General features: G+C 38.3%; 1 protein-coding gene across 4 annotated transcripts in view; it reads left to right on the top strand.

Moving 5' to 3' along the window:
* Nucleotides 1–21,084, top strand: part of usp54a (ubiquitin specific peptidase 54a) — a 144,199-nt gene extending 123,115 nt beyond the window's left edge. For 2 of the 4 annotated variants that reach the window (XM_063070633.1, XM_063070634.1), the window contains exons 15-22: nucleotides 6,178–6,351; nucleotides 8,176–8,295; nucleotides 9,354–9,519; nucleotides 10,161–11,617; nucleotides 14,108–14,226; nucleotides 16,278–16,418; nucleotides 16,596–16,794; nucleotides 18,321–21,084. In XM_063070633.1, coding sequence (XP_062926703.1) covers nucleotides 6,178–6,351; nucleotides 8,176–8,295; nucleotides 9,354–9,519; nucleotides 10,161–11,617; nucleotides 14,108–14,226; nucleotides 16,278–16,418; nucleotides 16,596–16,794; nucleotides 18,321–19,030 — 3,086 coding nt within the window. In that variant the 3' untranslated portion in view covers nucleotides 19,031–21,084. Of the gene's footprint in view, nucleotides 1–6,177; nucleotides 6,352–8,175; nucleotides 8,296–9,353; nucleotides 9,520–10,160; nucleotides 11,618–14,107; nucleotides 14,227–16,277; nucleotides 16,419–16,595; nucleotides 16,795–18,320 lie in introns of those variants that run through there. The other 2 variants (XM_063070636.1, XM_063070637.1) reach the window with 2 other exon arrangements.
* Nucleotides 21,085–21,439: the final 355 nt, after the last annotated feature.

The raw sequence follows: 21,439 nt of genomic DNA, 5'->3' as shown, positions 1-21,439 counted from the left end.
TACAGTATGAGGAACGTTTGGCAACTCTTGGGTTGTATTCACTGGAGTTCAGGAGAACGAGGAGGGATCTCATAGAAACATTCTGAACATTAAAAGGCCTGAATAGATTAGATATAGCAAAGTTATTTCCCATGGTAGGGGATTCTAGGACAAGAGGGCACGATTTCAGGATTGAAGGACATCCATTTAGAACAGAGATGCAGAGAAATTACTTTAGTCAGAGGGTGGTAAATCTGTGGAATTTGTTGCCATGAGCAGCTGTGGAGGCCAAGTCATTGGATGCATTTAAGGCAGAGATAGATAGATTCTTGATTAGCCAGGACATCAAAGGATATGGGAAGAAGGCAGGGGAGTGGGGATGACAGGAAGAATTAGATTAGCTCATGATTGAATGGCAGAGCAGACTCAGTGGGCCGACTGGCTTGTTTCTGCTCTCATATCTGATGGTCTTATATTCTAGTTCTCTTGAAATGAATGCTAACATTGCTACCATTTCCACCTGCAAGTTAACTTCAAGGAAATCCTGCACAAGAAATATGCACCTCTGAGTATAATTTTCTCCCTGTTTAGAACATAGTTTCACATCTATTCCTTCTACCAAAGTGCATGATCATGCACTTCCTTACACTATATTCCGTATGCCACTTCTTTGCCCATTTTCCCAAACTATCTAAGCCCTTATGCAGATTCTCTGCTTCCTCAACACTAGCTGCACCTCCACCTATCTTCGTATCATCCGCAGACTTGGCTACAAAGCCATCAGTTCCGTCATCCAAATCATTGGCATATAACGTGAAAAGAAGTGGTTCCAATGCAGACCCCTGTGGTATACCACTAGTCACTGGCTGCCAACCAGAAATAACCCCATTTGTTCCTACTTTTTGCCTCCCGCAAGTCAACCAATCTTTTATCCATGCTAGTATCTTTCATGTAATACCATGGGCTCTTGTTTTGTTGAGCACCCTCTTGTCAAAGGTCTTCTGAAAATCCAAGTATTCAACATCCAGTTACTCTTCTTTGTCTATCTTGCTTTTTATCTCCTCAAAGAATTGCAACAGATTCGTCAAGCAAGATTTCTCCTTAAGGAAACCATGCTGATTCTGGCCTGTTTTATCATGAGCCTCCAAGTATCCAGAAACCTCATCCTCAGTAATGGACTCCAACATCTTTCGAACCACTGAAGTCAGGCTAACCTGCCTATAATTTCCTTTCATCTGCTTCCCTCCCTTCTTAAAGAGTGTGGAGTGACAATTTTCCAGTCTTCTGGAACCAATTCAAAATCGAGTGATTTTTGAAAGATTATTACTAATGTCTCCATAATCTCTTCAACTACCTCTTTCAAAACCCTGGGGTGTTGACCACCTGGTCCAGGTGACCTATCTATCTTCAGACCTTTCAGCTTCCCAAGCATCACCTTAGTAATAGCAACAACACTCACTTCTGTCCCCTGACACTCGAAATATCTGGCATACTGCTAGTGTTTTCCACAGTGAAAATTTACACAAAATACAGGTCCACAATCCCTTATCCAAAATCCTTGGGGCCAGTTGCATTTCAGAATTCAGAATTTTTTCGGATTTCAGACCCCCTCCCCCCCGCCGATACCAAAAAAAAACACTTATGTTCAAGTCCCTTATTTAACCTTTCTTAGTGCGGCGGACTTTAGGACCCAGCGTCGCACCAAACCTACTCACATCCTCCTGTATACTTTAAATCATCTCTAGATTACTTATAATACCTAATACAATGTAAATGCTATGTAAATAGTTGCTATACTGTATTGTTTAGGGAATAATGACAAGAAAAAATATTATTTCCAACAAAAACATTCAATAAAACATAAAAATATACAGCTTCAAACAAACCGAATAAAACACATGGTAAATGACTTATTGGAATAAATGTAGACCATCATTGTCACTATAACACTTCAGTAACTTGTCTTTCTGTTTATTTAAATCATATACAGTGGTAGTTCCGACACTATTTTCTTTAGTAAGATGCCGCACAGACACACCACGATCAAGCTTCTGCAATAATTCCACTTTCTGTGTTATTGATAATGATAGATGCTTCCTTCTCCTTTTCTCATTGTTACCCATAGGGGTATCTGCAGCTCTTTTTGACATTTTCACAGTGAAATTAAACGCAAAGTCAACAGTGAACAGAAAATATCAGCGAACAGCAAATGCACGTGTAACCAGTACGAGCGCTAAACCACAAATGACGTCTGGCGGCCCCTGCTAGTGCTGCCACATCACACCTGAGTGACGTCAGCTGTTGGCGAAAAAAAACTTCGGTTTTCGGAGCTTTTTGGATTTCAGAATTTCGGATAAAGGAATGTGCACCTGTACTTGTTAAGCTTGACCGCCATTTCTTTGTCCCCCATTACTACTTCTGCAGTATAATTTTCCAGCTGTCCATTATCCATTCTTACCTGTCTTTTACTCTTATATCTGAAAAAACTTTTTATATTATCTTTGATATTATTGATCACCTTCCCTTCATATTTAATCTTTTCTTTCTTTATGATTTTTTAGTTGCCTTCTGATGGTTTTTAAAAGCTTCCAAATCCTCTAATTTACCATTCAGTTTTGTTACATTATATGCCCTCTCAGTTCTTATGCAGCCCTCTCTTATGCTGCCTTTGACTTCTTGTCAGCTACATTTGTGTTATCCTCCCTTTAGAATACTTCTTCATCTTTGGTATGTATTTAACCTGTGCCTTCTGAATTGCTCCCTGAAACTCCAGCCATTGCTGGTCTGTTATCATCCCTGCTGCTAGTGTCCCCTTCCAATCAACTTTGGCCAGCTCTTCTCTCCTGCCACTTTACTTCACTGTAATAGAGATACATCTGACTTTAGCTTCTCGCTCTCAACTACAGGGTGATTTCTCTCATATTATGATCATTAGCTCCTAAGAGTTCCGTTACCTTAAGCTCCCTGATCAGATTTGGTTCGTTACACAACATCCAATCCAAAATTACCTTTCTCCTCGTGGGCTTATCCACAAGCTGCTCTGAAAAGCCATTACATAGGCATTCTACAAATTTAATCTCTTTGGATCAGGCACCAACTGGATTTTCCGAATGTATCTGCATATTGAAATCATCCATGACTTTTGTAACATTGCCCTTTTACATGCCTTTTCTATCTCCTGTTGTAATTTGTACCCCATATCTTTATTATTTCACATTGTAAATGTTGTATTTTTTATTCACCACTTGTATGCAGATTGAGTCCAGCCACAGATTCTCTCTTATTCATCAGAACTGGCCTTGATCATTAAAATCTTGTGCCATGGTGACTTGCTTAGTCATTCACCTTTTCTCAGTTCTCTGCATGTGGTCTAGTGGCCTGTTGTTAAGCCATTGTCATCTGTGGTAAAATATTGTATGTGACAGTAATTCACAGAAAAAGGTAATGCACCATCTAGTGGAGGAAAGTAGCGATGGCTGGTGCTTTGCCCCCATACAGCATATCTTGAAGCCACTGAGCACCACAGAAGAGGAAGGCGGTCCTTCCTTCATGAGAGCTTAAATTCGCGATGAATAAACTTGATATTTTAAGCTGGAGCACTTGGAATATGGGTGGCTAGCATGTTTGAACTACACTGTGTAGTTCAGCTGTTACAATCAAAGTGAACTTCCAGATAACTGATGAATGAATTGTGGCTTAACACTTGAACTGTTCTATAGCATTGCTTTGAAGATGGAAATGAGAAAGAAATGCTTTGAGCACTGCAACTCATTATATTTGGATGTTGTGGACTGCAAGCAGCTGTTGATTCTTCTACCTCCAGATTATTTTCGCTGTGGAAAAAAATACTAGTTTATAGGAACAGAGTGGCTGCTCAATTTCCACTTGATTATATAAAACATTCAATTTAAGTTTGATGACCACTTGATGTACTGTGGTTCAAAGGAGGGATTGGGAAGGCGTTATTCTTTCCTTGAAGTCTTCCCCAAGTTACAACAGCAGAGGATACTTGTAGTCTTCCTATAGTTGATGAATCCATACTACCTGTGTCCTAAACACTCATTTATGCTGTGCAGGTAGTTGTAACTGGGGAAGACGCGTATCATGTTCTAACTTAGTGCTTTCATATGACTCTGTGCGGCTCATCAAGACGAGGTGAGGTTGCTGATGACGTGGATATCAAAGTACTTTAAGATGTCAGCCATTTCTACAGCAGGCCAGTTGATGAGGGTAGGGTTACATTCATCAAGCACCCCTCTCACCCCCATCCCCAACTTTCCTTAGGTCAGCATCAGATTCCCTCATCTTTTTATTTTAAGGGCTAGGTTGTTATTATGATACCATGACACAAAGTTCCATCTGATCATTGTTGATGATTTGATTGCTAACAGTAAAATCACTGATGAATGTAAAGATTGAGCTGGTGCTGTACTTTGGCCACACACTGCTAGGAATGCAGTGAGTGGAACAAAGATTCAGCACAAAACCCTGAGGAGCACCAGTGTTGAGGTTGGGGTAGATGAAATGGTATGCCAATCAGGAAGTCTCGTCCTTAATGCCAAGGTTCAGAATTTTAGAGATAAGCTTTTTTTGGTGTTGTGGTATTGATGTTTGAGCTGTAGTTGATGACTAGCAGGCTGTGAGGGGTCTGGATTGTTTGGAAATCTTCACATGACATAAATTGGATGTCAAATGGGGCATTTGTTACATTATTGTTTGTGACATTGTTCTGTGCATAGTTTATGTCATGAAAATCATGATTAAACGTCAAAAATGTCCTTAAGTGTTTTGGGATATTCTGAGGTCTTGAAAAGCACAGTTGAAAGTCTTTCGGTGCCCACAATCGCTTCTGAGCTAAATTTCATTTCTAACAGTTCAGGATGGTGTTTAGTGTAATGATCTTTTTTCACTCTAATGCGTTATTAATTTTGCTGAGAGACAAGTAGAATCAGCGAGTTAAATTATGTTAGAGAAATGTACTGATTTCATGCTAGAAATAGAAGTATAGTGCTAAATACATTAGGATGAGCTCACCACGTGTTTCAGTTCTGTTTTGTACTGTGTAGATACTTAGGAAAGCTTTCATGTCTCTGAATGGTAGAAACATTGACCTTCAGTGTCTGCTGGTTAATGGTATTCTTGGAAGAGCAGTACAGCAGCTGCCTTTGACAAATACTTGGTATAGTTGATGAGAACGAGAATACAAGTTCGTTAATCCCCACTTGCACTTAACACTGGAACTTGACACCATGCCTATTGATGGTTCAAATTAGTTATGTACTGATGTCTAGACAAAATATTGGATTTGGGAGAGATTATAATAATTTTTTAAAATTTATTTTGCTGTCTAGCCATTAGTTTTAACAATGAAGATCTTGTGTAATTTTATGAGAATTATATCTCACTTATATTTCTCTTGGTCTTCACTTAGCTTTTCTCTTTTCAATATTTAGAAATTATATTTAGCCTAGATTCTTTCCCATTCTTTCTTCCTCACTAGGCGGACAAGTATGAAACTAAAAATTGGAGCTAATCTTTTCCAATTTTTACTATCTGTGGTGGTACTGAACAAGATTAAATTAGATACCCTGAGAACTTGCTTGAGTAAGAAAGCTTGCCATTTGATGTGCTAGCATCAGACAAAAAAGCCTCTAAATGCTCTTGAAATATCCTGCTCCCTGAAAATAAATTCAGAGGCAGCAACAACACTTACAACATCACAAAATAATCATTGCAGGTTTATGGTACCTCTTCGTGGAATTTGCTAGCTAATGGCTATAGCTGGGTAATTTTGGAGTGATAACACAGTTAATCATTACCTACTTGGCACTTCTGCCAGAATATGGTTACAAATAGCAATCATCTGCTAGACACTATCATTGTTAAGATGAGGGTTCATGGTGCCTGTCAGCAGTTTAATTGTTGATGACTAGACATATAAATGTAATGCAGTACCAAATTTCACGTAAAAGAAAATGCACCAAAAGCTCTTGTTAGGCATTTTGAGCCGCAGGTAAAGTTTGCAGCCCCAGCTCCGATCCACCTTAAAATACATGCATACCTTCATATTTATTCAAAATTGTACAGTGCTTTAAAAATGTGCACACTGTAACTCTTTCAGTACTTTCTGGAAATAGTAATGTTTTATGAGTAAAATGTTTATAATGGTGGTGACAATTTTATATGTTCTTCATTCAGTTGAAAATCACAGTAATCCCTTGCGAAGTGAATTAGATGAGCTGGAAGAGGAGATTAAAAGAAGAACTAAAGAGGAGGAACTGAGGAGAAAGAAATTGAGGGAAAAGGAAGCAGCAATGGTATTCAACCCACGGCCTAGCAAATTCATGGACCTGGATGAACTACAAAATCAGGGTGAGTGTTTCCCTGCTGTTTGGTCTACACCCTGTAATACAATATTTGTTGGAAGCTGATTTGAACAGAATTGAATTAATGTTTAAAAGTTCTAAGCCTTTTTTTAAAAAAAACTATCACAATAGACATATACAATCTGAAGGCAATCCTTTCAAATTTGATCTTTGCAGTTTTTGATGTTTGCCTCTTCCATTTTAGAGAGCTGTTAAAAATATTATGCTCCTCATTTTTCTGGTATTGTCATAATGTCATTACAGGCTCTCCTACATGTCCCCTGTGGTATTGATGCATATGATTGCATTTAAATCCATTGATTTCTGAATTTCACTTTTTGTTCACCTGATTAATAACATGCAATCTACAGAACATGTGAGAAATTCCATGCAATTGTAAGGAAAGATGAATCTCACAGAAGAGCTCATTCAGCTTCAAATCACAGAGCAGAACTTGGTAGCCGGAATTAGTTGTACTAGTAAATTTCCATTTTGCTTTAAAAGATTAATGACTGGCTTGCAGAACAAAATCTTCCAATATGACTCAAAGAAATCTTACAAGAAAACTACTTCTGTATTTTTGTCTGTATGCTATCAAGATTTATAGTTATAAAATTCATGCATGTTGGGGGTAAAAACAAACTGAAGGGGAAATACCTCAACTATCAGTATAATGTGTTTTGGTGCCTTACAAGTATTGCATTTACATGCATTTGAAATTTGTCTCAATATTGGAGAACTGCCACCTCAGTGTGGAGTAGGTCCTCCTGGCCCTTCAAGCAGTGTTGCCTAGCAGCCCCTGATTAATCGTAGGCTAATCAATTTAAAATGGTCAGTTGACCTATCAACCGGTGCATCTTTGGACTGTGGGAAGAAGCAGGAGCACCTGGAGAAAACCCATGCATTCCTCAGGAAGGGCGTATAGACGCCTTACAGAGGATGCTGAGATTGAACTCTGACCTCTGACACTGAGCTGTAATAGTGTCATGCTAACTGCTATGCTACTGTGGCATCTATTATGCAAATTATGTTAAGTTGCATAATCTTAATGAAACTTAGGTAATTTACTTGTGTTTTACTGTAGTTAGTCACTTGAATAGCCTTGAATAAATGGGAAACTTGTCATTTGAACATAAAGGAATTTATTCTTTCTTCCTTATTTTGGACCATTTCCATATCTCCCTATTTCCCCTAAATGGCTTTACAATGTACCTGACCTGATTGTCATTGGATTACTCTTTGGTAATTTTCTGTCTTTCTGCTTTAATAGAGCTGTTTTAATGTTGCAGTTTACTGAATCATCCAAGGCTGTGTATAGTGCAGGACTGGAGTTTATGTACTCTTTAGTGCAGTATGATCCATACTTCTAGCACTTCCAGGTCACTAATTTCCACTGCATTATTAATAGGTTATCTCTCCAAAACTGCAGAAGCAGAGGTGGTCACTTCTGTATTTATTTTTCTGGATTCTGAGAAGGAACCCGTCTATTCTCATTCCTTGCCGATTGTGTGACTTTTCTCAGATTGAGTATTTGCAATAGAGGTCATTAAACCACATCATAGTCTTTTAACATTTACTGTCCCTTAAGGTCACCATATACTGATTACTGGGTTTGAACTTGATTGAATTTTGGGGAGGGAAATTTGTAGACTAGAATATGTTTATAATTTTCTCTCACTAGTTTGAAATTTTTACTAAAGTTTTGATAAAGGCGAATTTATAAAATGTTGAAAATTAGTTTATCAGCCGATGCTATGTTTTGATACTGGATTGCAGTAAATGTTTAATTATGTGCATGTGGAAAAAAAATACCCTGGTGTTGCTTCTGCAGGGAAGACTGACAAGTTTGAGAGGTCATTGCAGGAGGTAGACTCTCTATTAGAACAGTCTTTCCATCTTGAACAAAAGGATGACTTGGCTGCAGCGCTCAATCTCTGCAATGAAGCTGTGTGTAAGTAACCCTAACTGCCTCTGCTGCTTGCAGACTAAAAGCTATGCTAACCAGTTATGAGATCCTTCACTTGGCTAGAAAGTGAATCAGTTGCTCACTTTTTTTCTTTATATGCATACCAGTTGCCAATTGGAAATACTACATGCTTAAAAAATGGTTTTGAAGTCTTTTCATTAAATATTTTATGGAGAGTTTTTATTCTGAAATGACAAGAGTATCTGAATTTTCAAATTAATACAGTATGTAGAACCAGTGTCTTATCATTTTGTTCAGAACAATTAATAGCTTTCTTAATGTTTATTCTAAAATGTGCTTAAAACATAAACACAAGAGATTCTGCAGATGCTGCAAATGCAGAGCAATACACACAAAATGCTGGAGGAACTCAGCAGGTCAGGCAGTATCCATGGAAGTGAATAAACAATTAATGTTTCAGGCTGGGACGTTTCGGATCCTGATGAATGGTCTTGGCCTGAAACATCAACTGCTTAGTCATTTCCTTAGACACTGCCTGACCTGCTGAGTTCCTCCATGGTTTTGTGTGTGTTGCTCTGTGCTTAAAACAGTTGATTTTCAACTTTTCATTTTGTTTAAGCCAAAGATGTTCAAAATTTCTATAGTTCCGTTGAAGCTAACTGGTAGTTTAAAACTCTTAGTGTTTGATATTGATTGAAAATACAGATTCTCAATACTGCAAATTAGGTAAATATGATTGCACATTTCCTTCATGCTCTTGAACACTTCCATGTTTTTTAGCATTTTTGGTTGAAAAGTAATGTTTGTGCTTCTCATTCACTTTGCTTTTCATTTGGCTTTCGCTTAGTTATGTGGAGTCATGTGTATTCCTCATAAGATATGACACATTCATCATTTGTTTTGATGTTGGATAAGTTCTTGTTTGCAAACAACTTTTTCTGTAACAGCATTGTTAATAGATTACTTACAAACACCACTAACATTTCATCAGCGCATTTTGTGAATTTCTCATATTTCTATTTTACAACTGCATGTTGTTTGGGTCTGCGTGTGCATTTTTTTTCTGCTGTTTTGCATTTTAGCTAAACTAAGACTTGCTATGCATGAAGGCAATACCATCACACACAGCAGAGCCCTTGCTGATAAGAAGCTGCATATTTGCATGAAGAAGATTCGAAGTCTGCAGGAGAGCATGCAACAAACCATCCACTCCCCTCCACCTGGGGATCCTGTGACTGAATGCAAAAGGTAGTATCTTTAGGATTAAGAGGGGCATGATATCAGATAAATGCAATTTGAGCATCAAGGAAGCTATCCTGTGAAATAAGACATAAAAATTAGCCTTATTTAAGTAAGTGTATTTTGAAATTTTCTTAAGGTGCCATGTATAAAAAGTAACCTGTAGAACCTCTGTGGTATCATGGCACTTGCACTGATTTAAAGAATACCACTTCTTTGGATCTAAAATTGCAATAGAACAAATATTAAGTCATGCATTCATAACTTTATAAATTTAAAAGATTTGAACAAAGGGTTATGTGGTGTTGGCTGCCTCTTTTGTTGTTTATAATGATTTCTAACCTTTTAATCATATTTGCAAAATGGGATTTTGAAATGTGCATGGAGACTCCACTGCAGAACATATGTGGTTTTCATTTTCTCATGCATTTTGACCTGAGTTGATTTCAACTTTTTCCACTCTTTCTGAGCAATTCAAGTTGAATGCAGGATGACTCTTTCTATAATCAATTGGATTCTGATATACAATTTTAAATATAGAGATTAATTAAATTAATTTATTGGTAAAGAAAAGCATTAAGTGTGCTGTGTGTGGGCATTGAATAATATTCAGAACTAAATTTTGGAACTAATGCCATTCTTTATTTCAGTATGCAGGCTGGCCAGGTCCAAATACTGTTAGCATCAGAGAGAGTAATGGAACCCATCAGTGAGCCAGACCACAGGCCCAAATCTTCCCCAGTCTTTCCTGCCTCCCATCATCAACTACAAGTCCAGCAAACACCCCGGTTACACAGCCCTCACTCCGAATCGCATGGCCAAGCTTCTGCTACATTGACTCCTGAACTGAAACAGAACCAATTTGCTCAAAATACCTATGAGCTTCCAACTCTTCACAACTACAATTGGGTTCCAGGGGAGAAGATGGAGGAGAAATGTATAAGGGGTACAATGGATGTTCATCAATTGAATAATAATGATGATCTGATGAATGAAGAGTCATTGAATTGTTTTCCACTTGATCACAAACTGAAAATGAACAAACATGGCTCTTTACCTTTGCTTACTGCTGAACATGGAGATGTGAGTCACACATTTTCATCATCATCTCCCCACAGTCAGGCGTTAACACAAAAGGATGGAATGCTTAAGTATCCAAAGAACAATCCTCCTGTGCATTTCAGTTCAAAACAACTTGAATATAACACAACTGACTCCAGTATATCTCAGTGTACAACCTTGTCTTCTACAAACTTGAACTGGTTTCCTGCACCGTCGTCTACCCATGAATCGCACAGAAGCGATTTGAATTTGGAGTTCGACTCAGAGATTGAAGGTGCCCTTTCACCAAAGCTCAAGCCAGCAGTTGATATGGGTAATGTAAAGTCAATGATAGCACCAATTCAAAGATTAAATACCAGGTTGGGACAGGAAAGTGGTGATGGCAATTATAAAAGAGCATATTCCAATTTTTGGCCAAAGAAAATTGATCAGGAAGTTTTGCAGCTACCTCTGAATATTAATCAACAGGTAGTAATTCTTCAGGGCAAGGATCAGTTGGACAGTGCAAAGTGGCCTAGTGAGAGCTTATATTCTCCCCAGGTTTCAGATGGACCTTTAGATTGTAAAGCTGAGGTGTCTGTTCCTTCCTATAGAGCAAAGACTAACACTGCTGCAAGAGATCTGAGCTGTCTCTCGGAAAGACCAGGTTCTTCATCTGATCCTCTGACAGATGAGATATATAAACAAAGATGCCTAAACACTGTCCAGTCACTTTTCAGAGAAGCCTGTTCTAACAACAACTCTGTGCCAATGAGGCAGCAGCTTGGGTATTCCACGAGTCCTCCTGTAGCTGTAGACCAACGGATTGATGATATTAGAGAACACTATGTGCCTCAGTCGGTTTGCCAAAGCAGTGAACAACAAGACTTGCATGGTCATGGGCAACAAGTGCAGTTGATTGATAATAAAAATCAAGACCTGGAACTTGAGTTTTCAGAGTTGGAATCCCTTTATCAAGCAAGTCTGCAAGCTTCCGAGAGTAGAAGATACCTACCAAGTAGACAATCGGCTGAGAAGGCCACCAAGCAAAATAGCACAAAACCAGGTAAGAAGGTGCAACATATGAATGAAAAATACCTCTTCCTATTTTATCGAAACTATGACTAAACTTTGAATGTACTGTTTATAGTATTCAGTAATTAGTGACCAATTACTTCAGGATTGAAGATCTTGTTTAAGCTCTGAGAAGGAACCAGTGAGTTTCCTGAAAAGATTGATTGCTAGATTGCAGTAAAACGTGAATTAAAACTTGTCATAACTGGGTAGCCTCATGTCTATTTCACTGTTTTGCAAATTATTCAAGGAATCTCGACTGTGCTAAAGAAGAAGAATTCTTGATTTCCTCGTCCTCACATTTACTTTTATCACAGTTCTATTTCCTTGCACCTACGTAGGCATGTAGCTTATTGATTCCACCTAGCATTCAGAGTACTGTGAACTACTGTCAATACTCTGCTGCAAAAAAAAGGTCTTTTATTTGCAAACTACTACTTTACTTTCAATCTTTTTTGCCCCTAAATATATTGAAACCACCCAAATCCATGTACCACTTTTATACCTGATTCAGTTCTAGTTTCCCCATTCAGTAGTTCACCTATTGTAAAGCAGTAAAGCAGCCCTGAATAAATTCATAACTTTTGTCCATTTTGATTATGACCAAATTTAATTACTTGTACATCCTGGACTTGCTCATGGGAGTCTATTATTAAATGGAATCAAATGCCAAGCTGCAGAATGAGAAACTAGGAAACCAAGACCAAAAGCTTAATCGAAGAGGCAGGCTTTAAAGGAGCATTTTAAATAAATAAAAGAAGAGAGCTTTATTGAGGGAATTTCTGAGCTTAAAATTGTGGGAGCTGATGACATACTGGAGACATTAAATTTGGTAGAGACCAAACTGGAGAATACAAATATCTCAGTTGCTCACAGGGAAAAGAGAGACAGGAAAGAGGCAAAACCATGAATGAATTTGAAAGAAAGCATGGCAATTTAAAATCGTGCTTTTGCCTAACTGAGAACCCAGTAGGCCACAAAGTGCTGGATGATGGATAAATAGAACTTGGTGTGAGTTAGGATATGCACAGCAAGTTTGCAGAATAGATTGAGGGTGTTTGGCTAGAGATTTATTGGACTATTGAAATATGGGCATAACAATTGAGAGCTTTAGCAGCTGACGAAATAAAGAAGCTTGAGTAGCTGGTGGTTACTTAACGAGCAGCGTTAAATGAGGAAGATGCTCATCTTATGGTGATGGAGCTATTTTAGCTGGTACTTCTAAAGGCATCTTAAATATGCTTAATAAAAATTGTCTTTGTTTCGCATCACATAATGGATTCTAAACCTAGACCTGAATCTATCTTGGACATTAATAATAAGGACAATATTGCCAACAATTGAGTTTATAATCGTGTTAAAATTAGATTGCAAAATTGAGTGCATTTCTTTAATTTCCAACCAAAACATTCCTTTATTTGGAGGATTAAAATGGTGCAAAGGCAGACTGACTTCTCAAGTTCTTGCACTCAATCACATGACTGCGGAAAAGACTAAAGCAGTGTTTCATTATGTTTTTGGCGCTAAGTGCCAATTAATTATTTTTCCTAAATAGACCTCTTGTGGACACTTTTGTCAGTTTTTTTACATCTAGATTTATGTACCTAAACTTGAACTTAAAGCTGTAATTAAATTGAATAATCTGAAATTCTTCATATTTAGTACAGATTCTAATATATAAAGATGGTTTTTTCTGTTAAAATGGAATATTTTAAAAGCACATTTGCTATTTTTTTTAATTAAAAAAATGACGGCAGAGTTGAATTTAAATTCTGTTTCACAATTCATTCCCAGATGTCTTTTGCAGATGCCAGTTCATCATGAAGTAAAATCAGAATTAAAACCAACAATAAAATAATCAATTTTTTCTCTTATTTCCGCACTTGCAGATTTTTCAGCACATATGCCTTTGCTCTCTTGCATATATATATGGTTTCAATCAAAGGACCCCTTTACCCATAGCCTCCCTGCTCACCCACTGTCCCAGCTACAATTCCTGTTATGGTTTGGTTTCCAGTTCCTGATCTCAATTTCATGCTTGGCTCACATTCTCAATCACTCGTTCTGGGTGCACAGCCATCCATGTTTCTAACTCCTTACCTATATATTTTTATCTAATTTATCTAATTAGATATTTTATCTAATTTCACACAGACTGGCGAACTTACTGCTGTAGTAATCAATGTTCAGAAATATTGGAGTGGAACACAAATGTAACCAAAAGATCCAGAGCCTTTATTAGACATATCCATGAACTTTTCTAGATGTTATAGCTGGGTTTACATAGGAATTATTAGGATTAGCTGAAATCTTTTGTGGATATTTTGAGGATACTGTTAAATGAAAAAAATAGTTTACTATTATGGAATATAGAATACTATTATGGAATACACTCATTGAAGACCGAATGAATTAAAATCATATCTCTAATTATATTATGTCATTTAAAGTAAAATAAATGTTTTTGATTTTATGTCACTAGTTTCTGCAGTAAATGCTACAAGAAAACACTCCTCTCTCCCTGAAAGAGGGCGATCAAAGACCCCAACTGCAGAGATTGAGCGCAATGCTTATCGAGCAGCTGTACCAGTGAGCACAAAGGTACTGAAAGCTTTGTAAGACAAAACACTAATTGTTCCTTTTATAAGCTGTCCATTTCCTTTCAGAAATGCTGCCTGATGCACTAAGTTTCTCTAGCACCTCGTTTCTTCATTTTATAAACTTCATTCTAAATTGAAGTAATTTTATCTGCTTTTACATGTAATAAAATGCCCTGTGTTCAATCATTTATGGTAAATTAGTTTCCCTCAGGCTATGCATGTTGAATTGCAAGTAATAGTACAATGGAGGATAAAGTGGACATTTAACAGATTAAAATGAAAATTTGGTGTTGTTTTACATTGTCAATTTAAAAAATATTTGTAGCTTTTTAAGAAAAAAATATTTATCTAATATTTTCCTCATCAGTAAAGATGTGCCTCCTGCCTACAGCACTATTGCCTTTGTTGACAACCATTGCAGTCACCAATTTAGAGACAGTACTCTTCCATCATTGCTGTAGCCTGTGTTGGGAAGGCAGTTATGACATTAGGATCTATATGGAAGCAAGTCAGAGCTGCCTAAGCAATGGAGCAATGATGCCTGCTTGCTGCTTGATCGGGGAAATATGCCAGTTAGTTGAATCGTGTCACAGCAACAACCTTGCACACAAAATTAGAAACATAGAAAACCTATAGCACCGTACAGGCCCTTCGGCCCACAAAGTTGTGCCGAACATGTTCCCTACCTTAGAAATTACTAGGGTTACCCGTAGCCCTCTACTTTTCTAAGTTCCATGTACCTATCCAAAAGTCTCTTAAAAGACCCTATTGTTTCCACCTCCACCACCGTTGCTGGCAGCCCATTCCACGCACTCACCACTCTCTGCGTTAAAAGAAACTAGCAAGACCAAAGAACTGATTGTGAACTTCTGGGAGGTTAAATGAGGGAACACAAAGCAATCCTCATTGAGTGATCAGAAGTGGAGAGAGAGCAGTTTCAAGTTCCTGGGTGTCAGTACCTCTGAGAACTTAATCTGGACGCAACATATTGATGCAGCTATAAAGAAGGTAAGACAGCGGCTATATCTCATTAAAAGTTTGAGGAGATTTGGTTTGTCAACCAAAGCACTTGAAAATTTCTACAAATGTACTGTGGAGAGCATTCTGACTGACTGTGTCACCATCTAGTACGGGGATGGGGGCTACTACACAAGATCAAAATAAGTTTCAGAAACTTGTAAAATTAGTCACCTCTATCATGGGTTCCGGCCCCCGTAGTATCCAAGATATTTTTATGGAGTGGTGCCTTCGGAAGGTGGCGTCCATCATATGGGATCCCCACCATGCAGGACACGTCTTCTTCACATTGTTGCCATCAGGAAGGAGTACAGAAGCCTGAAAGCACACCCTCAACGATTCAGGAACAACTTCATCCCCTTTGCTATCTGATATCCGATTTCCAAATGGACATTGAACCCATTAACTACTTTTTTTATTTCTGTTATTTTGCACTACTTATTTTAACGTGTGTGTGTCTCTCTCTCTCTCTCTCTCTCTCTCTCTCTCTATATATATATATATATATATATACATACATATACACACACTTAACATAACTCAGTTTGTTTCTCTATATTTATTTCATGATACTGCTACCGTAAAGTTAACAAATTTCATGACATATCCCGGTGATATTAAATCTGATTCTGAAATCAAGCTATAAGTTAATCAGCACAAATCACCTCATGAAATGTTTAGAAATGAAATTAAAGCAAGCTGCTGAAAATACTCAGAGGTTCAAACTGCATCTGTGGAAAGAACAACTGATCTAATGTTTCAGATCAAAGATTTCTCATCAATATCTTAAATTGACCTGTTTCTGGACTGCAGTGGATACATTTTAAGGCTGGTCAAGAAACCACCAGTTGATGTGAAGGAAAATAATGTAAGATTAAGACTGTATGCAGTTATGTACATTATTAGATAGGACCTGCTTATTGAGTAGTTAAATTAATGCATGACGCAAGTGCATTTCAGTGCATTCCCATAATTTTTGGACAGTTCTGTAGCTTTTCACTTCCAAATATTTATTTATACATCTGGCTTTACAAGGTGCATTTCAATGAGGTTGCTCCAAGAGAAAATGTGGAAAATGACAGTTACAGTGCAGAAAATTTCCGTCGTATTGCTCGGAGCATGAGTGGAACTATCCTTGCTAACCGAGAGAACCCTGTGATTATCCCTCACAGTATCGTAAGTAAAACTTCCTGTGGCAACTGGCAACAAAGACATAAAATATTACTTTCTGAATTAACCCTTAGTGAATTGGACAATATAGTCAAAAGTTTAGAGGATTAAATTTGAGGCACTTGATTTCCTGTGTCTTTCTGTAATGTCTCTTCATTTTATCATGTCCACTTATGTTGCAAGGAAACAATGGCAACCCCAAGAAAAGAAGTGGAGACTCGAAAAAGATCAGTCAGTTCTTCTTCCTTGACCATAGCCCGGGGCCCCTCCCCTGATCCTCTTGTGTTAGCCTCTTACCCTCAACATCAACCCTTCCTACCACAGCACCTTTCGTCTGATCCACTGCAGCCCAACATGTCTGGTGATGCAAACAGAGCTTCAGGTAATCCTGCTTCTACAAAATGCTAACATTTGCATCTTCAATGTATATTTGTCCTTATGTTTGTCCATAAGATCCTTGTCCAGCTCGTGTTGTTTTCACATTGCAGTGTTTCATGTAGTTCTTAGTCTTCAGATATAAAAGAACTAATGTGTTGAAATTGTTGACTGAGGTCTCTTGAATTCAACAATCTAATATCTTTGTAAGTGGAACAAGTGCTACACATGCCCTTACACTTCCTCCCTTACCACCATTCAGGGCCCCAGACAGTTCTTCCAGGTGAGGCGACACTTCACCTGTGAGTCGGCTGGGGTGATATACTGTGTCCGGTGCTCCCGATGTGGCCTTCTATATATTGGCGAGACCTGACGCAGACTGGAAGATCGTTTTGCTAAATACCTACGCTCTGTCCGCCAGAGAAAGCAGGATCGCCACACATTTTAATTTCACATCCCATTCCCATTCTGACATGTCTATCCACGGCCTCCTCTACTGTAAAGATGAAGCCACACTCAGGTTGGAGGAACAACACCTTATATTCCGTCTGGGTAGCCTCCAACCTGATGGCATGAACATTGACTTCTCTAACTTCCGCTAATGCCCCACCTCCCCCATCCGTTATTTAATTTTATACACACATTCTTTCTCTCACTCTCCTTTTTCTCCCTCTGTCCCTCTGACTATACCCCTTGCCCATCCTCTGGGGTTCCCCCCCCCTTCCTTCTCCCTGGGCCTCCTGTCCCATGATCCTCTCATATCCCTGTTGCCAATCACCTGTCCAGCTCTTGGCTCCATCCCTCCCCCTCCTGTCTTCTCCTATCATTTTGGATCTTCCCCTCCCCCTCCCACTTTTAAATCTCTTACTAGCTCTTTCTTCAGTTAGTCCTGACGAAGGGTCTCGGCCCGAAACGTTGACTATACCTCTTCCTAGAGATGCTGCCTGGCCTTTGATGTGTGTTGCATGCAATCTAAAACTTGCTTAGCCATTTGCTGGCATTCAGAAAATGTTTGTAAAATAATATTTTTGGTAAGCTTATGGCATATGTTTTTTATACTGTGGTAAGTAATGGCTAGAAGTATACATTGCTGTCTTGCTGTGGATTACATCTGATGCATCATGAATGATTATTATTACAGCATATAGAGCAGTTTGGTGGCTCAGCAGTTGGCACTGCTTCCTCATAGATCCAAGTACATCGGATCACCTCTGACCTTGGGTACTATCTGTATGGAGTTCGTGCATTTTTGCTATGAATGCATGGGTTATCTGGGTGCTCCTATTTTGTTTCCATGTCCCATTCATGTGCTTAGAGCAAGTAAGTGGCAAAGCAATCAAAAGATCTACAGCTAAAGTCAACATCTTGGGAAATATTGTGGAAATTCTTGTGATCTGCTGTTACTTCAGCCAATGATTGATTGAAGCAGCAGTTTTACTGAGCTTTCAATCAGTTACGATGAATGTAGTTGTTGCTGGTTTATATATGATCACCATGCTGGTTTTAACATGTACTGTTATTTTGGGAAAACAGGCAAGAACATCGAAAAATTTCTGGCTGTGTTTGACCGGGGTGAAGCTCTCAACCACGAGAACTACCAGAGTGTTGCAGTGAACTATGGTACTCTGCCACGTTCACAGAAGAAATTGACCTTAGGACAGAGACCTATCAGAAAAGACCAGATTAATGTTGAAAACGTAATCAAGCAAAGACTAACTCAAGCAGTTCTTCCTGACAAGACTAGGGCAGAGCAACTTTGCAAAGTTTCGCCTCACATGACATCACTGAGTCGACCACTGCACCAAGCCAAGCATGAGCTGCCTGATAATTTTGACACTTTTCCTGTGCATTACAGACTGGGACATGGCATTGGCCAGAACACTCTTCCAAAAAGCAACAGTATGGCAAATACTTTGGACCTTCAGAAATACCCCTGCATGAAGTCTACACGGTCCAATGTTCCAGGTCCAGTCCGTCTTGATGTACCTCCCGATGAGGACTGGAGGAAGGCAGTTTATGTCCGCCCTCAACATGGTGATAGGACGGGATTGCCCATCCGGACTGTTACAAGGACCAGTGGTATTGGTGTACATACAAAATGGCCAGCAACTAAGCAGACTACTTCATGGCCTGCCACTAGGGGTCGCCTGTGTGCTCTGTGCCAGCTGGCGCACACAGATGCTGGTGAGTTCTACTGCCGGAACTGCAGTTTGTACATGGCACGATTTAAACCTCAGCACTGAACTTTCTAATCGACGGCAGGCCAAAACACATGATGGGTTTCACAGCAATTGTCTTAAAAAGTAGACTTTAATGCTAGGACTAAAGACTGGTACTGCTACTAACTGAATGTATAGTAACTCTGTAAAAGTTGTCACTTACCAGCTGTGATGTTGAGAATTAATTGTGATTTAATAACTGGTATAAATGAAAAATGAAGGCTAAAGATGGAATGTATTTAAATTATAAAGCTCAAATTTAAAAAAAAATCATTGTTATTTAGAAATTAAGTTTAAAGTTCTGATGCTGGATGTAGAAACTGCACTACTGTCCTGCAGATGTACATAATTATTTTTTGCAATATAATCCTACCAACCAGTCACTGGTTACTGATAAGTTGGATCTTTACACTAATGTGGAATGTGGAATACACATGATCAAAATACATTCTGTAGTTTATATGTTGTCAAGTCATAAACCAGAAGTCTTCTGAAGTTATTCTAGTGTACAATTTAATTCAACTGTTTAACTCCATTTAAAATTAATTGTTGGAATATGTTGTGTTAAAATAAGTATATAAGACAAACCACCTTTTCAATATTTCTTAACAAAAACCTCAGATTCTTTGTAGGGCTTGGTGGCTTCAACATCTCAAAATCGTGATCTTAAAGTTTTTGAATTTGCCTGCCAGATGTTTGAAATAAAGACAACAGGAAATGCTGGAGATAATCAACAGGACTGCCCAGTGTAGAGAGAAAGAGTTAACAATAGGTCATTAGTCTGAATTGTTAACCCAGTTTCTTATTTACCAGATATTGCATGACCTGCTGAGTATACCAGTACTTACCTTTTTTGTTTCAGATTTTCAGCATCTGCAGTCGATTTTGTTTTTAGACTATGGATGTTTAATGTTTTTGGCTAATTACTTTTCTCTCATATTTTATCAAAGTTATTTTCCTATTTAATGTAAGGTTATTGGTTTTACTACAGTAATGGAGTGAGGAGTTGATTGGATCAGTAGGCCTCTGTAGAATCAGTTACTCTCTGAAAGCTGTTCATTCTTTTAATGTACGTTTCTGCAGCAAGTCACTGTCAACTTCGCATGCAGAAACCATTCTATCAGTTAGTGCATTTAAAGTGTATTAAAAGACAAACCTTTATGCAAATAAATACAGCTTTCTGTGTAGGTTTAATACAATTCTGATTTGTTTAGTTGCACACTTTGCTTCTTGCCAGTTGTGAGCATTTCTTTTTCATAACACATATGAAGGAGCTAAAATGTATTGACATTTTATTCACTGTCCTGTTGAGATGTATTTATTAGAAACTATATTTGATTGTGGGTCTGATGTATGAACAGCATTTCATTGAAGGCCAGTGGGATGAGGTGCTGTTAGAATAATGGAGGGTGGAGCTGAAATGTAATTATTAAAGTGCTTGTGTGTATGATGATGTGACAAATAATGGAAAGTGAGATTGGTTGCATGAAGATCAGATGATTAGAGGAAGTTAGGAGGCAACAAGGTGGTCATATTCAGAGGGTTCAAGTCAACCACCATCTCCTTGATTCGGGGGATTGACTCTGATTGTCCTCAATGCACTTCTACTCATCTGTTAATATGATGTGCATTATACTGCTTTATGGAAGTTCATAGAGCCTCGCCAATGTACCAGACTGCTGAAGATCGATTGTGAAGTGTCAACAGTAAATGCTGACTGTAAGCTGTTGTGTTGTCTGCAGATACATGGAAGTAATTGTGCCACTGGCAAAAGGATATAACAAAGTATTTTTCTGGTGTTCACATCCCCATGTATATATAAGATTACTGAAGACAAAGGTTACGGGTGTACAGTTGTGGATTTGAAGATTTTATTGTAGAAAATGGTTTGCAGATTTTTACTGTACTTTCATACATGTCTTGCTTAGAAGTGCTTAATATTATTGCTAATGTATTCTTGTTAAAATGTGTACAGCTTTTACAGCCTACGAAATGTGAACTGGAATATTATGTACCAATTGGTATTTAATTGCAGTGCTAGGAAATGCGACTCATATTTTTGCAATAAAGTATCCAAATGTGCTTATAATTGTCATTGTTCTAAGCCTGATTTGTATCACTCTGGTGTATCATTCTGATGGGAATATTAGTACTTCTCTCTGACGCTGGAATAACTGAGTTACAGGTAATACACTGGAAACATTGATGCCAGAAAAAACTGATGTGGCTACAAAGGAGACATGAACACACCCTTTCTCCCTTAGGGACCAAACCAACACTTCACACAATGGGATTCACATACACAGACTTCTACTGAAGTATAGTTCCGCACATTGATTCTATCTGAGTGATAGCCTATAGACATTGACTTACTGTGGGACAGGATCCACATACATTTTCTCTGGGATACAGTTCCCCACAGACTGACACACA

This window comes from Mobula hypostoma, chromosome 18 (genome assembly GCF_963921235.1).
Source record: "Mobula hypostoma chromosome 18, sMobHyp1.1, whole genome shotgun sequence".
NCBI lineage: Eukaryota > Metazoa > Chordata > Chondrichthyes > Myliobatiformes > Myliobatidae > Mobula > Mobula hypostoma.
Note: the sequence above shows the minus strand (reverse complement) of the source record. Positions and strands in the feature narration are given on the sequence as shown.